Here is a 15,028-nt window from a genome sequence, read left to right on the forward strand (position 1 = left end):
AATGTGGAGTTGGTTAGCTACACAGAGATACAATTTCACTCTGTGAAGAATCTTTTGTTGTACTTATTTTTTTGGTAACCAATCAAAGAAAAATGCTGAAAAAATGTGTACTTACCCAACCTAAGAGATCACCTGCAAACAAAACTCACTAGATGCACAAATGATAACCTGGCACCAAAAATATTACACAGCTGTGAAGAACTTCATACTCCAGCACTTAGATTTATTGACTGAAAATACAATCCAAGTGGTTTTGTCCCCAAGAATAAACGGGACTTCATCAGAGATAAAACATTATGTCCCATAATGTTTTCATATTCTCAAAAGCTCCTCCCCATCCTTACTTCATCAGTAATGAATTAATTGGCAATGATTTTTTCAGTCTTTCTCATTTTTATTGGTTATATATGCAACAGTATCGACTGGCTGTTTGTGAGGTCTGACCAGTTATGTTAAGATATTATGGAGGACCATTTTCTGTAATTAGCACGTGTGTATGTACTTGCATGTGTCATCATCAACCCCCTTTTTCCCATTTTTTCTACATGGGGTTAGGGTATCTTGTTAACTGTCGTCAACTCTCACAATTCAGTGCCACACTCCTGCCTTCTTCAACACTCATGCCTGACTGTTGCAGATCTTTCACACAATCTGCCTAACTCTTCGCTGGATATCATGGCTTCTTCTTACCTTCTTCATGTCTACCCCAATTCTTCCTCACCAGATTGTCGTTTCCTTTTCTACACATGTGCCCAAACCACCATAATCTGTTCTCTTTGATCTTTTCTGCAATTGGAGCTACTTTGGCTTTTGCTCTTATGCCTTCATTTCTTCATCTGTCTCACAGTTTGCATCCTACCATCCTTCTCAGGCACTTCATTTCCATCACCTCTAGCTTCTTCAGCTGTTCTGCCTTTACTGCCCAGGTTTCTGTACCATACAGTAGTACTGGTCGTACCACTTTCATGTACACCTTACTTTTTCAGTTTCTTTGTCATTCGTCTGTCATAGACTACACCTGACACACTATGCCACTTGGCTGCAGCCCCTCTGATTCTAGATTTGATGTCTTCATTCAGACTTCCCTCCTCCTCAGCCACCCTTCCCAGATACTTGTTTACCTGTTCCACTGTCTTCCCTTCTATCTGTATTCTCAGCTTCTTTTGATTTTCCCAATTTGCTGCCATTACCACAATCTTATCTGTGCTTAGTTTCATCCCATGTGCCTTCAGTTTTGCATTCCATTTTCCTATCCTTTGCTGAAATTCCAGCTCAGAGTCTGCCTGTAATGCCTCATCATCTACATACTGCAACTTTGTTGATCTGTCCACTCCTACCTGTTTGCTAATGTAGTCCATTACTAGTATGAACAGCAGTGAGCTCAGAGCTGAACCCTGGTGTACACCCACTCGGAACCCCTCTCCGAGGCTAAACACTGTTCATACTTGAATCATTGGGTCCTTGTACATAGCCTGCCCTAATTCTGCCAATGTTTCTGGGACTTCAAACCACCGCAGTACTGCCCAGATCAGCTTTCTTGGGACCTTGTCATTTGCTTTCTCCAAGTCCTGGAATGCCCAGTTGGACTCTCTCTCCTCATCTCTAGTTTCTTCTCAAGTATCTGTCTCACTGCAAACATCGGGTCAATTGTGCTGCATCTTGACCTGAATCTGAACTGCTAGTCTCTCATCTTACATTCTACTATTCTGCATATCCATTTATCAGTCACCCTCTCCAGAATTTTCATGCAATGTGATAGGAGTTTGAAGCCTCTGTACTCCCCACAGTTGTGGATATCCCCTTTGTTTTTGTACACTGGCATGATTATGCTTATTCTTCAGTCGTCTGGGTTATGCCTTTCTCTCCACACTGCTATTAGTACCCTCAGGAGCCATTTCTCCCCTATCTCACCCAGCATCTTTATCATATCTGCTATGACCTCATCTGAACCTGCTGCTTTCCCTGAGTTCATTTTCCTTAGAGCTGTTCTTACTTCATCTAGGGTGGGTCCTCTTCTCTCATCGTAGGCTATACAGCTTCTCTGGGGTTTTCTTCATTCAGAAACTGCTGGAAATACTCCTTCAATCTGCCCTTGATGTCCTGTGCACTGGTGAGCAGGTTGTTGCTGGCATCCCTTATGAAGGGTGTCTATCTTTATCTTTCTCTCATTACCTTGCAACCTGATAGTTTCTTTGTGCTTCTTACTGAGTCACTTTCCAGAAGTTGGTAGAGTGCCTCTGATGCCTTATTCTTTGCTATTGCTACTTCTTAGCTTCTTTGTTAGCCAAACTGTAGTCCTTCCTAGCCTGGTCAGTCTTTTCTATCTCCCATTTATTCCTGCACTCCTTCTTTTTTTTGATGACTTCGTGCATTCCACCATCAGCTTTCCCTATGTTTCCATACCTGGTTTGACCCACATATCTTTTCTGTAGTCCTAACACATGCTGTTTTTAGGCGCTGCCATTCTTGTTAATCTCCACATATTTCCTCCTCCCTTTGGAGTGATAGAGCCCTGAGTAATTCCTTGATCTGTTGTATGTTTTCTCCAGTCAACTTCCAGGTCTTCAGCCTAGTCTCTGTTGACCTTAGAACCTTCTCTGACCACTGTTTGCAGCTGATTGTGGCAACTAGTAGTTTATGCTCTGGGCGGACCGTTTCACTGGGGATGATAATCATGGATATTATCCAGATGTGTTTTCCTTCCAGGTTTTCAGCCTGGTCTCTTTTGACCTTAGAGCCTTCTCTGACCACTGTTTGCAGCTGATTGTGGCAACTAGTAGTTTATGTTGTAGGCTGACTGTTTCGCTGGGGGTGACTTTCCAATCATGGATACTACCCCCAGTGTCTTTTCCTTACTAGGAGGAAGTCTACCAGAGTTGCATGTTGGCTACTTTTGTATCTGATCTTGTGACTGTCTTTCTTTCTGAACCACGTGTTGGCTATCAAGCCATTTGCCAGACAAAAGTCTCTAAAATGGCTTCTCCTTCATTCCTGTTGCCTCACCTATGTGGACCCAGACAGTCCTCATATCTTGTTCTGTCTGTCCCGATATGTGTGTTCAAGTCACCCATTGTCAACACCATTTCATGTTACCCCACTTTATCTAGTAGGTCCTGCAACTGCTGTCTGCACTTTTTTCATCACTATCATAACCCAGATGCGGGGCATAGGCTGAGATTATAAATACTGCCCCAGTCATTACACTGGAGTATGATTGCCATGAGTCTGTCATTAATTCTGATGCTATCCCTCACTGCCTTTTGAAGCCTCTCTCTCACCATGATTCCTACACAATTTCTAGCCTGTCCCCCTCCTGAGTAGTAGTCTGGATCCCAAGCCCAAATGGCTTTGCTGCACTGCACTCCTCATCTCTTGGGTATATAGGATATACAGCTGCCTCTGTATCATCATGTCATCCATTTCCAAGCTGCGTCCTGTCAGTGAACCTACATTAAGCATAGCAATTCTCAGTTCATCTTTGGCAGGTTGGTTGGTTTTATGTCCAGCTTTCACTCAACAGAGCTATCCCAGGTAACCCAGGCTGGACAACTAGACACCAGATGGCCAGTAATTTTATTGACCTAGGGCTGCTGGGCTTTATGGCATGTGCACACTGACCAATAGGGTCACACATACCCCTTCCACCGTTAGCAAGGGTCCCTGGTGTAGGTCAGGGTAGGCTGGGAACTTAACCCACTTATCACCAGTAACTACCCATGCCCATTTTAATGACATTCATCAACATGATTAAATCACCTAGAGCCATATTTTACACTGTTGAGTGGTTAGCCCTGCCATGCTGCCCAGTCTGTGATCCATGTTCTATGCTGAGGATACTGCACACAGCAGTAGATGCCCAAAGCAGGTGGTCTGTACAACTCTTCCCCCTATAGGGCATCATGTAGAGTCTGCACTGCTGCCCACAGCTTCCATTCATTGGTGAGTTTGAGATGGAAACTAAGCATGTTTTTCGTATGTGGGAGAAACCCCATGGAGACGCAGGGACAACATGCAAACTCCAAGCAGGTATTGGTCGGTGGTCATGATTGAACCTTGTACCTTGTGCATGGGAGGTGAAAACCTTAACCATTATGCCACCTGGTCTGGTGCATGCATATATGATTACTAATAAAATATTAGACACATAAAATAATGAATGTCAAAATAATAAATACAAAATATCCAAATGCTAAAATATTGTTTAGGTTTATCTGCTCAGTCCTAGTCTTTGGTTTAACAAGTTGAGTAGCCTTGGTGTAAAAATAACACTGAGGGATAAAGCAAAATTACAATTTAAAATTGATCAGCTTGCTGCTCCTGGAGGAGGAAACTTAGTGTTGTGCTTAGTCTTCTTCCTCTTGTGGTCTCAGGATGCTTCTTCAGTCCTAGTTAGTTTCTGCTGGGTGGAGGAGTTGTCCTCCATTCTTGTAATATGTCCAAGTACTTAGTTCTTATTTATTTATTTTATTTCAAATGCAAAATAAATAAATAAATAAATATGCTCACAAAAAAGTCACCTTTAGGAAAGTGAATAGATAAAAGTTCTTGTTAATTGGACACTTGAAAATATCAGTACTGCAGTGGAATAGTTGTAGGTGTGGTTCCAATCCTCACACTACAGGGCAATATTCACAAAAATGATTTATGGAAGTCTGCATATTGGATATTTTAAAATTGCTCATGTATGTGTGTGTGTATGTAGTATATACATACACACATGATAAATATACATGTAACACGCACTCCCATAAAATGACATTGCCATTAATATTATTTAAAGAAATTGTTACAGGTCTCAATCCCTTTGTCAGAAACCCTTCAAAAAGTAATTTTCTCTTGGGTCAAAATTAACACAGCTTATTCCATTTTAACCATCATAGTCCATCCATAATCATTATGTTATTGAAAGACTCTAAGATAACAGCTGTGATTCAGAGTGCTTATTATGTATCTCATTAATTTCTGTTGTCCAAGAATGGTATAAAAATAAATAGTTCACTTATATGCAGTGCTTATCTGCTCTGCATTCAGTATTCTTGCTGTCTGGTTATTCTGTACTGTGTCAGTTCCTTAGCTGAAAGAAAGGTTCCATTACTGGGATTAGCATTACAAATGTTAGTTGAACATTACAATCATTTAAATGAAAATTCACATACTTAATGGGAACAAGTCTGCTAATCATGAACTCTAGAAATGTATAAAATGGGGTCAAGGACCTGTGGACAGCTAATCCACATTAAACCTAGAGAATGCAAACAGCTGTATATTATGCACACACACACACACACACACACACACACACACACACACACACACACACACACACACGTGTTTAGATTCATACATTATTATTGTGATATGTCAGCGGCAGACACATGCACACCATCTATGGCAAGTTACTACTTTATAACTACATGTAAATTACTAGCAGAAAGCTGCAGCTGCCCAGTAAAGCATGCTGTAGTGTGAATTTAATGTGCCTGTGCATGTGATAATGCCAACTGCACATATCCGGTTTAGTATGGCTAACCTGTTGACATGTCTCTGATACTGTTGTAAAGATTCATGTAGGTCATGATTTGCCAAAGTACTTATAACAGCACAGTATTTACAAGTAATCTTTATGTGGCTCCCTAGCAATGCAACACATTTAACTTTCCTTGTACCTGCTTTGCACTGCATGTATTATTAATTAAAATTTCCATTTCTATTGTACAGCAAAGCAGTAATGAGTTTCACAGTGATATCAGTGACAATTCTTTGAAAGTTGTGTACCCCTCCCAGCAACAAAACAAATTAAATTTAAGATAATGTGTTCCTGCATGTATTGCATATAATAAAATGATTTCTGTGACTGTCACATGACAAAGCAGTAAAACTTCATAGCATTGTTTGCGACAGCAGTCTCTGTGTCCCCTAGCAATGTAACAAATTTATTTTAGCATAACTTGCATTTTCTTGCACTTGAAAACAATGTCCATTACTGCAGAACAGCAAAACACTAGAATTTCCCAGCACTGTTGGTGACAGAGCTACCTTTGAAAGTAATCTATGTATAACACCTCCCGCTCCCAACAGTACTACATATTTAATTCAACAAAACTTGTACGTGTTTGCACAGCATATTATACTGACTAATGTGGTGTGTTACAACAGTGCAGCAAAGTGCTCAGCCATTTCACAGGGCTGTTTCTGACAGCACTGCATTTGCGTGCAGGGCAGCCAATACCCCCTTCTACTTCCAACAACATAACACCTTTAATCCATGATAACATATGTACTTATTGCACTGCACGTGACATTTTATTTTACAAGCTGAGCCAGAAGTTTGTCATTGATCAGTGTTCTACCCCGCTAAACAAATTTAAGTAAGTAAAAAAAATTAAATGTCAATTAAAATGATTTCCTTTACTGTAATGCAACAAAATGCCAAAATGCTTACAGCACTGTTGGTGACAGTATTACATTGGGAAATAATCTTTCTAAGCTGTGCCCACATTCTAAAACCTATTTATTTATTTAAAGAAGCAATAGTAAATATTTTTATATTAGTGCAGTACATTGCTACTGTATTTTGTGGTATTTAACTTTACTTTTGTTTTTGTTTCATTTTAGTGTAACACATTAGATGTTTCAGTCTGCAGTATTATCTTTATTTTTATGATGTACCCATTACACAATATATCACAAACACATAGCTTGCAGTTTTTTCATTTAAAGTCTGCTTACGTAAGTAAGTCAAGAAAACTTTGAGAAAAAAAGGCTATTGGCTTCTGGCTTGTGAAGAACAAAGTCTAGATGCATCACAATATGGTGCATAATACGGTAATACTGAACACAGTAATGTGATGTGTATAGCCGTCATAAATACCAAAACTAAAAGAACTCCTTGGCTACAGCAGAGATTGTCAAGATCTTTCTTGCTGATAAAACTAAATTAACTCATCTCTTCATTTCATATGCATCTGATTGTTGAACATAATTTCACTACTTGCTTTTTCATATTTTACTGCCAAAATGTTTGCACAATTACCGAATAATCATAGACATGGTTATAAAGTTATTTGATTATGTCTGGAATTTAACTGATTTACATGTATCTTCTGAATTTTATTGTGAAGCACCATGCTGTTTTACTAAATGGCTCCATTTACATCCACAGCTGTTTGTCAGACAGAAGTTGTTTACTAAATCTGTCTTCTGGACTTCATAACTCCACACATCAGAGCAATAAAGGAGACTCCAGTAAAGATGCATTGGAGACCAGGTGCAAACGGTTGGAACAGGAAAAACAAGAACTTGCTAGGAAGCTGCAAGGTAAGGATTCTGAAACCTAGATCCCTTATGATTAGTGAGCCTGAACTTTCCGAAAGTGGTTTTCTTAGCTGGATGATTTGTGTAAAGAGAAGAATATAGTTGCCAGCAAAGGACAATGTGGATGGCCATTCTTTATCACTGTTTCAGTAGTCTTTACCCTTGCGATATCCTGCCAATGATAGCCTAACATCTGGCCAGCATACCCAAGTCTTTTCTCCTTCCAGATGCCATATGTCTTGTGTGTGAGGTGCAAGGTACATATGTGATATGTAAACGCCTAATCCTTACAACAACTTTGCCGCCAGTCTGAATGCTACCTCTGAATTCACTCTGTATGCTGTTCACCAAGTTGGTTCAACTACCAAACCTTCTACTAGACCTCATTGGGCTTCCTTCCTTTCTTTTTTTCCTCCTTGTAGTTTTTCATGTCATCCAGAAAGGGAAGGTGGGTGTGTGAGTGGGGTAGGTATATATATATATATATATATATATATATATATATATATATATATATGTGTGTGTGTGTTTGTGTGTGTGTGTAGCAGGTTCCCCATAAAGATAGGCAAGAGAAGTACATTTTTTGTTTGGGTGCTATACACCACACAGTGTGAGATTTGTCAGGCATTTGTCCCCAAGACGTTCCTTAGTTTTATATTGTCTCCCTCTGTTTAGAAAACCATTGCCTAAAGCTTTTGGCTTATAGTACCATGGCTGAATCTGCCTGCTCCAAAGTTCAGCCACCACTTAAGAAAAAAATACAAGTAGGCATCTACTGATTATGCTGATGTCCAGCTTACACCAGACATCTTAATTTGACTGGATGAAGAACCCGATGACCATCTGGTACCAACATCCATTCCCTCTGCCATGATCCAGTTGGAGGCCAACTGAGCTGTCTAACTGCATGTCCCCCCGAGGCTATGCACAAGTCTGGTGCAGATGTAGAGGGAGAACCATAGCTGATTCTCAGAGGGGCCTAGGAAAATTCTCAAATATTAATTAGAGAAGAGGTGTACCCTCATTGAATCTGGGCAAGGGTCTGAACCTCCTAGAATTGTTAAAGCAGATGTTCTTTGAAAAAGAAACAAACAAAAATAGATTCTGTGGCTAAGGATCCATATAAAGAGTGGCTGATCTTTACTCTGGGGCTGTTAAATGGTCTTATGGCCCTGAAGCCCCCACAAGGGCTGCCTGTCCCTCCGTCTGCTCCTTGGTCTTCCACCCCTTCTAAGAGGCATAGGGATTCTGATTCTTCTGATGAAGAGTTGGATTCTGGTGAAAAGTCTTTGGAATATTCCTCCCAGATCCACACTCCTCTCTCCTTGGGGTTTGACTAAGAAGATTCACTGTCCCCTGATTCCCCTTTTGAAGAATTATCCTTTGGGAATACACTGGTCTACATGATGGAACACTAAGTGGGACTGTTTCCAGGTTTCTGAAGTTCAAAAGAGATATTCTAAACTCTTACAAATGGACTCGACTAGACCCTTCTGCATTCCCTCCTGTTTTAGCCACCCTCTTGGATATATTTTCAGAAACTTCTCAGGCAGCTGACTTTATAAAATCTGTCTGGATTCTTAGGAATCAGAGGTTTAAAGTCCCTGAGAATCTTGTGTCCATCTTATCCTGCTCTTTCCATATCCACAGAAAAGTCATCCAAACTGCTGTCCTCTTCCAAGCTTCTACCTTCTGACAAAAACAGCCATGCTAATGGAAAGGTGTGGCAAAAAAGTGTATACTTCATTGCCTTAGAGGCCAAAGTATTATCAGACCCACATGACTAGATATGTCCCATCTCATCTGTCCCAGCTTGGAAGGGTTTTGACTGATTTACCTGATGCAGACAGTAAGACTTCTACCCTTTTTCTTTTGAGTTTATCATTCAGGTGGCTTGCCATTCCACAAAATGCAGTTTATGCTGCTGCTGATACCTCTCCTAGGGCAGCTGCATCTGGCTCTGGCATGAAGAGATGCTCTTGGTTGCACCTTAAAACCTTACCTGAAGACATTAAGGACAAACGTTTAGATTCCCCTTTAGACAACAAGAATCTGTTTGGTACTGCTGCTGCAGGGTTGTTTAAAGCTCTTCAAGGAAGTGGTCAGGTTATGCAGGACCAAAAACAAATCTTTGTTTTCCCAATCCCCGTGTTCCAGAGGAATTGTCCAGCTAAATGCTTTTTTGTCCAGAGGTAGCCTGGGCAGTCAGCCAGGAGGTAGGGGGCTGCTAAGCAAATTTTCCCAGACAAGCCCACTCAGTTCTAGTGGCAAGAAACCTTCATTTCTTGACAAATCTCCATATATCTGATATCCAACCTCCTTTCCCCATTGGCCAGCTTCCTCTATCCCTCAGGCTTGACTCTTCCCTTTCCTGTATGGCCGCAGATAACCACAGATGCCTGGGCGCTGTTTATTACGCAAAACAGTTTAACGTCTTGAAAGACCCTTCCTCCATTCTCCAGCCTTCTTCAGCCCCCTCATAGCCAGCTCCCTCATTTTCCTTTGGTTCTGTGGGATCTGGTGGATCATGGAACATCCAACCTGTACTCTTGTCTCCGCAGAGAACAGCTTTTTTTTTTTATTCCAGAATGTTTCTGTTTCCCAGGAAGGGAGGTTCATAGAGGCCCATTCTAGACGTGCCTTTTTCTCTACACCTTTCTCAAGGTCCCTTCTTTCAGGATGTTGTCTCTTCAGACACTTTTCCCTCTGTTGCTTCCTCAAGCCTTTCTGGTGTTTCTGGATTTGAAGTACACTTACATCCATATTCCTATTCAATCTTTCTTCAGGAAAAGTTTGTATTTCATTGGTTCTTCCTCTAATTGTCAGTTATGTAATTTGCCTTTTGGTCTTTCTACAACTAATAAAGAAAAATGATGGACTCTTGGAGAACAAGAACTACTAAACCAAAATCTCCAGTGAACACAGGGCACCAATAAAGGCAGTCCAAATGTGCTTCAAAAGAAACAGTCCCACCAGCAACCAAACGATAGTTTTAATCTACAGACAAGACAAACAACAATAAAGGCACACCAAGGCAAGAATTTAGCACTTTCATCTCCTTACAGGAAACTTCCTCAGAATCACAATAGTGCAGAGTTCCCTGTTCTTAAATAATTAACGCAACATTGTCATTGGTTAAATTTCATCACCCTTTCAGCAGCTCCTGTTTCAGAATCTTCACTTCACTATGCTTATGAGCAGTATGGTGTTCACCCTCAATCTCGTAAAGTTTCTTTGACTCCCTCTTAGGGCCAGGTGTATCTGGTTTACATGATTCAGACCATTCCAATGTTGGCTTGTCTTCCGCCTCCCAAAGTCCTATCTTTATAGGATCATAGGAGGTTATTAGGCTATTGGCCCTGAGGCCTTTATGAGCCTAGCCAAGAGTTTAGCCCATGCTTAGACAAATCGGCACCCGATGACCCTGTCCAGCAGGGACATGGTTGGAATCCCAGGGGTATATTTTCTGTTTCCCATCCAGTTATCCAGGTTGCACTTAAAAAGGGGTAAAGAGGTACTCTGCTTGATGTGGAGAGGGAGTCTCTTCCATAGATGGGGGAGTCTCTGGGACACAAATCTGTCCCACCAATAAGTCTTGTTGATGTCACAGACCAGGTTGAGGCCACGCAAGTGGATTTACTTGAGTGGAGCTCAACTTGCTGCGGATATGCAGCAGTCCCATCAAGGTGGGGTCCATGATCATCTTGTATGCCAGACAGAGGTCACCTCTTAGGAGTCTGTATGAAACCAAGTAGAGGAATAGGGCTTTTAACCAGTTTGTGTATGGTAGATGTTTGAGGCCCTGGATTCTCCTGGTGAGAAACCTCTGTGGTCTCTCTAGCTGCTGCATGTGCTTTGCGAGGTACATGCCAAAAGGGGTGTTGTACTCAATAGTGGACCTTTATAAGAGAAGAATACAGGGATGTTTTAACCTCCTTGTTCCTGGATGAGATACCCTTACTTATGAGGTGGGCCATGTAGAAAGCTTTCTGTACAACGGACGCAACATGGTGGTCAAAAGTCAGGTTGCTATCAACCTGGGTGCCCAAATCCCTCACGAACGATTGAGTGCTTAGGACATTGTTGTTGTTGTGATAATTTGTGTAGATGTCACTCTCCCCAAAGGGGATTATGATGCATTTTTTGGTATTCAGCTTGAGGCCATGTTTCTGGCACCAGTCATTTGTGTGAGTGACTGCTTATTTCCAGTCCTTCCTATAAGGGAATGTCTCTGAGCTCTGGGGTACTCTGCATCTACCATTCCCATGGTTCCTTTTTCCAGACTCCACATGAAGAAAGTTCAATGGTAGCTGACTGGCTCCAGCACTGTCGCCCTCTGAAGTATCTGGTTCCTCTCTCACACTGTGTCAAGCTCAAGCTCCACTGTTGGAGTCACCAGATTTCCCTGAATGCAGGTCTGCCTTTTCAAACTTCTTTCCCTACTCAAGAGCTGTACATGGATGCTTCCAATCATGGCTGTGGAGTTGCCTCTGATAACCTAAAAGTTCAGGGTCTGTGGGTCCCATCAACAATTGACAGACCATGTAAACATCAAGGAGATGAGGTCTCTACTCTAGTCTTCCAGGCTTTTCATTCCCTTTGAGTTCCAGCTCCTCTTTAGGATTTTACAGACAATGCCACAATCATGTGGTACATCAACAAGCAAGGGGATACAAAATCTTACCATGTTTGCGGGTTGGATTTCCAGGCTTAGAATTTTGCAGTCCACCGTCACATGGTTTTTCAGGCAGTTTACATTCCTTCAAAACTATCTGCTAGCAGACTAGCTAAGCAGATCCAAGACAAATCCTCATGAATGGACGCTTCACAGGAAGGTGTGTTTCTAAACACTGTGCATCAGTGGGGTACTCCTCAGGCAGACCTTCTTGCTACCCTTCTGAACAGACAGCTTCCCTGTTCTGTTCCAAAGTCCTTTGACTTGGAAAGTAGATGCCATGTCTTTTTCTTGGAAGTGGATTTTTCTGACTCTGTTCCCCATTACTACCAAAGCTCCTGCGCAACATCATTTGGGACACACTAGACGTTTTACTAATGACTCCCTTTTGGCAGCACTGGTTTCCCACTTCTATTTCATCAGGCCAGAGGCAATCATTGCAAGTTACCTCACAGGATGGATCTTTCTGCACAAACAAGGGCTGTCTTAGTCACTCTCACTTGTCCACCCTTCAGTTAACACTTTGGGTGATAAGGTTTTGATTCCTTTGAAGGACCAGATGTTCTTCATGTTTCACTGTTGCAGTCATCACATTTGGGTTATCTGCCTGCAGGTAGACCTCAGCCGGCCTGAATACCAGAGCCCTCAGATTTCTGCATCAGATGCTGTCTCTTCTTCCATGACGTCAGGTCGTCAGGGGTATAAAACATGCAGCCGATGCCATTACATCAGTCTTTCTTGCTGTGTAGTGCCCGAAGCAGAAGCAGTTTGCAAGTGCCAGTCGGCCGACTCCTGAAATTTTCATTTTCGAGTTTCAGATCCGAAGTCTTGCTCCAACCAATGTCAATAAAAGTTAACAATTATCTTACCTGTGGAAAGCAAATACTTCCTAGAGATTTTCATTCGTACTGCATCCCCTGTTTAGGCCCAGACTACGATGTCCCTCGCTGTCTGTTTTGTGCCCTGTTCAATCCCCGAACTATTCGTCGTCGGGCTATTTTTGCAGACAGTTACTTTCGTACTCGGTCTCAGTACTCCGAAATGGCTTTAAGCCATCCGACTACCGATCTTCCGAAAAAAACGTAAGGATAACGACAGAGAGAGAGAGACTGCATAGGTCCAAAACTGACTACGTTTCCGTTAAGCTAGTCGCCAGTCCGCCGGTACTCAGTGATGTGCTTTTGCAGCCCCTGATACCCACTACTTCAGATTGGCAGGCCTCTACTGTGACCCATTCGGAGTCCGGTATGCCGCTAGATGCTTCTTTGACTATGGAACCTGCACTTGTCTCTACCTTGGATGGGTCCAGAGCCGCTGTGCAGGCACCAGCTTCTGAGTGTGTATTCAGGCCTACAGACATGCATTTTAAACCAACGTCATAGTTTCCATCCAGAAGTTCCGAATCCCTCAGGCCTAAATCTCGCACTACGCCTAGAAAACCGACGACCAAACTGCGAGCTCAGGCCCATATGCCTCAAAAGCAAATGCTTAGAATGGCTGAAGACTTAATTACCTTAATTAGGGGAAGTCAGCTTTCCCCCTCTAAGAGGCCAAGAACTGAATTTCTTACTGGTTCTTCTGATCAGGAATCTGATATTTCTGCTCCTTCTGATTTCCAGGATTTCCCCTCCCCTTATCTACTTATGAGGATTCTGATGCAGAGGATTCCATTCCCTCTGCTTCCCCTCCAGAAGATTTTTCTTTCGGTGAAACCTTGCATACCCTTAGGGAGCATTTCTGCTGGGAAAGCCAGGATTACTCTGAGTCCAAAAAGAGACTTGGGGAATTCTTACTGTTGCCTCAACACAGGCCTTTAGCTATCCCTCCTGTTCTGGACATTGTAGATGATGCTTTCTTGGAATCTAGCCTTACCTCAGACACTTTACCTCCAGCTCCCAGAAAACCTGGCAGGTACTACAGAGTACCTGACTCTCTCAAGTTCCTCTTCAAGAATCCTCCTGTGGATCCAGAGACCATTTCCCAAGGACCAAAAGGCATTAAGGCTACTGCTGCCAAAAATCCTACCCCTTCTGATAGAGATTCTAGAGCCTTAGACAGATGGGGTAAGAAGGTATACACTTCTGCTACTTTGGCCATTAGTGCTTTAAATTGCCAGTTTCATATGTTAAAGTAGCAGCAGCATATTATGGGACTACTTAAACAGAAAATGATGTTGATTCTTGACTGTGATGAACACACACAATTGCATGATTTAATGCATTTGCAGAACAAGTTGGTAAGCATACTTTGCAATGTGGTTTTGACGCTTTAGAATCATCTTGCAGGGCTCCTGTCACTGGGTCTGTACTTGGAAGGCATGCATGGCTTAAGGAACAAAACTTGCCAGATCATGTTAAAGCTAAATTACTGGATGCTCCCTTAAACCAAGACCGCATTTTTGGCAACAAAGCAGAAGAAATTCTCTAAAGGATGGAAGAAACAGCTAAATCTATGCAAACTGTTAAAGATTTCCTAAAAGTACAGCCTCCCAGATTTAGTAGGCATTGACATTTGGTATTGGTCCTTTCCAGTCTCTTCCGGGCCTTCAGTCCAATCCCAGAAACAGCAAACCACTTAGGTTACAGTCTCAGGTTACGCACAGTACTTGGCAGTGGGGGGCTCCCACTTCCAAAGCAGGGAGTAGTAAGCCACCCCCCCTACGGAAAAATGGCATAATGACTTAACCTTAACCCTTCCAAGCCCTGCTCAACTACCTGCTCCCTTAGGCGGAAAGCTCACCCTGCATGCCAAAAAATGGGAACTCATTACCAAGGACAAATGGGTTTTGAACATAGTTTTCCCAAGGATACAGTTTCCACTTCCACACACTACCAACCCCAAACTGTTGGCCAGACCAACTCTCAAATCAGTGGGCAGAGGCCCAACAGCACGTTCTCTCTTTCCTCAGTATCAGGGCTATTCAGCCTGTCCCAGCAGAGCACAGAGGACAAGGTTTTTATTCAAGACGTTTCCTGGTACCCAGAAAAGACGACTCCTGGCATCCTATCCTGGACCTCTCTGTTCTAAACACCTTTCTGG

General features: G+C 42.3%; 1 protein-coding gene across 1 annotated transcript in view; it reads left to right on the plus strand.

Moving 5' to 3' along the window:
• CDC42BPG (CDC42 binding protein kinase gamma) overlaps positions 1-15,028 on the plus strand; it is a 1,192,486-nt gene that overhangs the window by 513,390 nt on the left and 664,068 nt on the right. The window contains exon 11 of the mRNA XM_044075379.1: positions 7,163-7,317. Coding sequence (XP_043931314.1) covers positions 7,163-7,317 — 155 coding nt within the window. The remainder of the gene's footprint in view (positions 1-7,162; positions 7,318-15,028) is intronic.

Source organism: Protopterus annectens, chromosome 6.part1, assembly GCF_019279795.1.
Source record: "Protopterus annectens isolate FY-2018-M chromosome 6.part1, PAN1.0, whole genome shotgun sequence".
NCBI classification, from domain to species: domain Eukaryota; kingdom Metazoa; phylum Chordata; order Ceratodontiformes; family Protopteridae; genus Protopterus; species Protopterus annectens.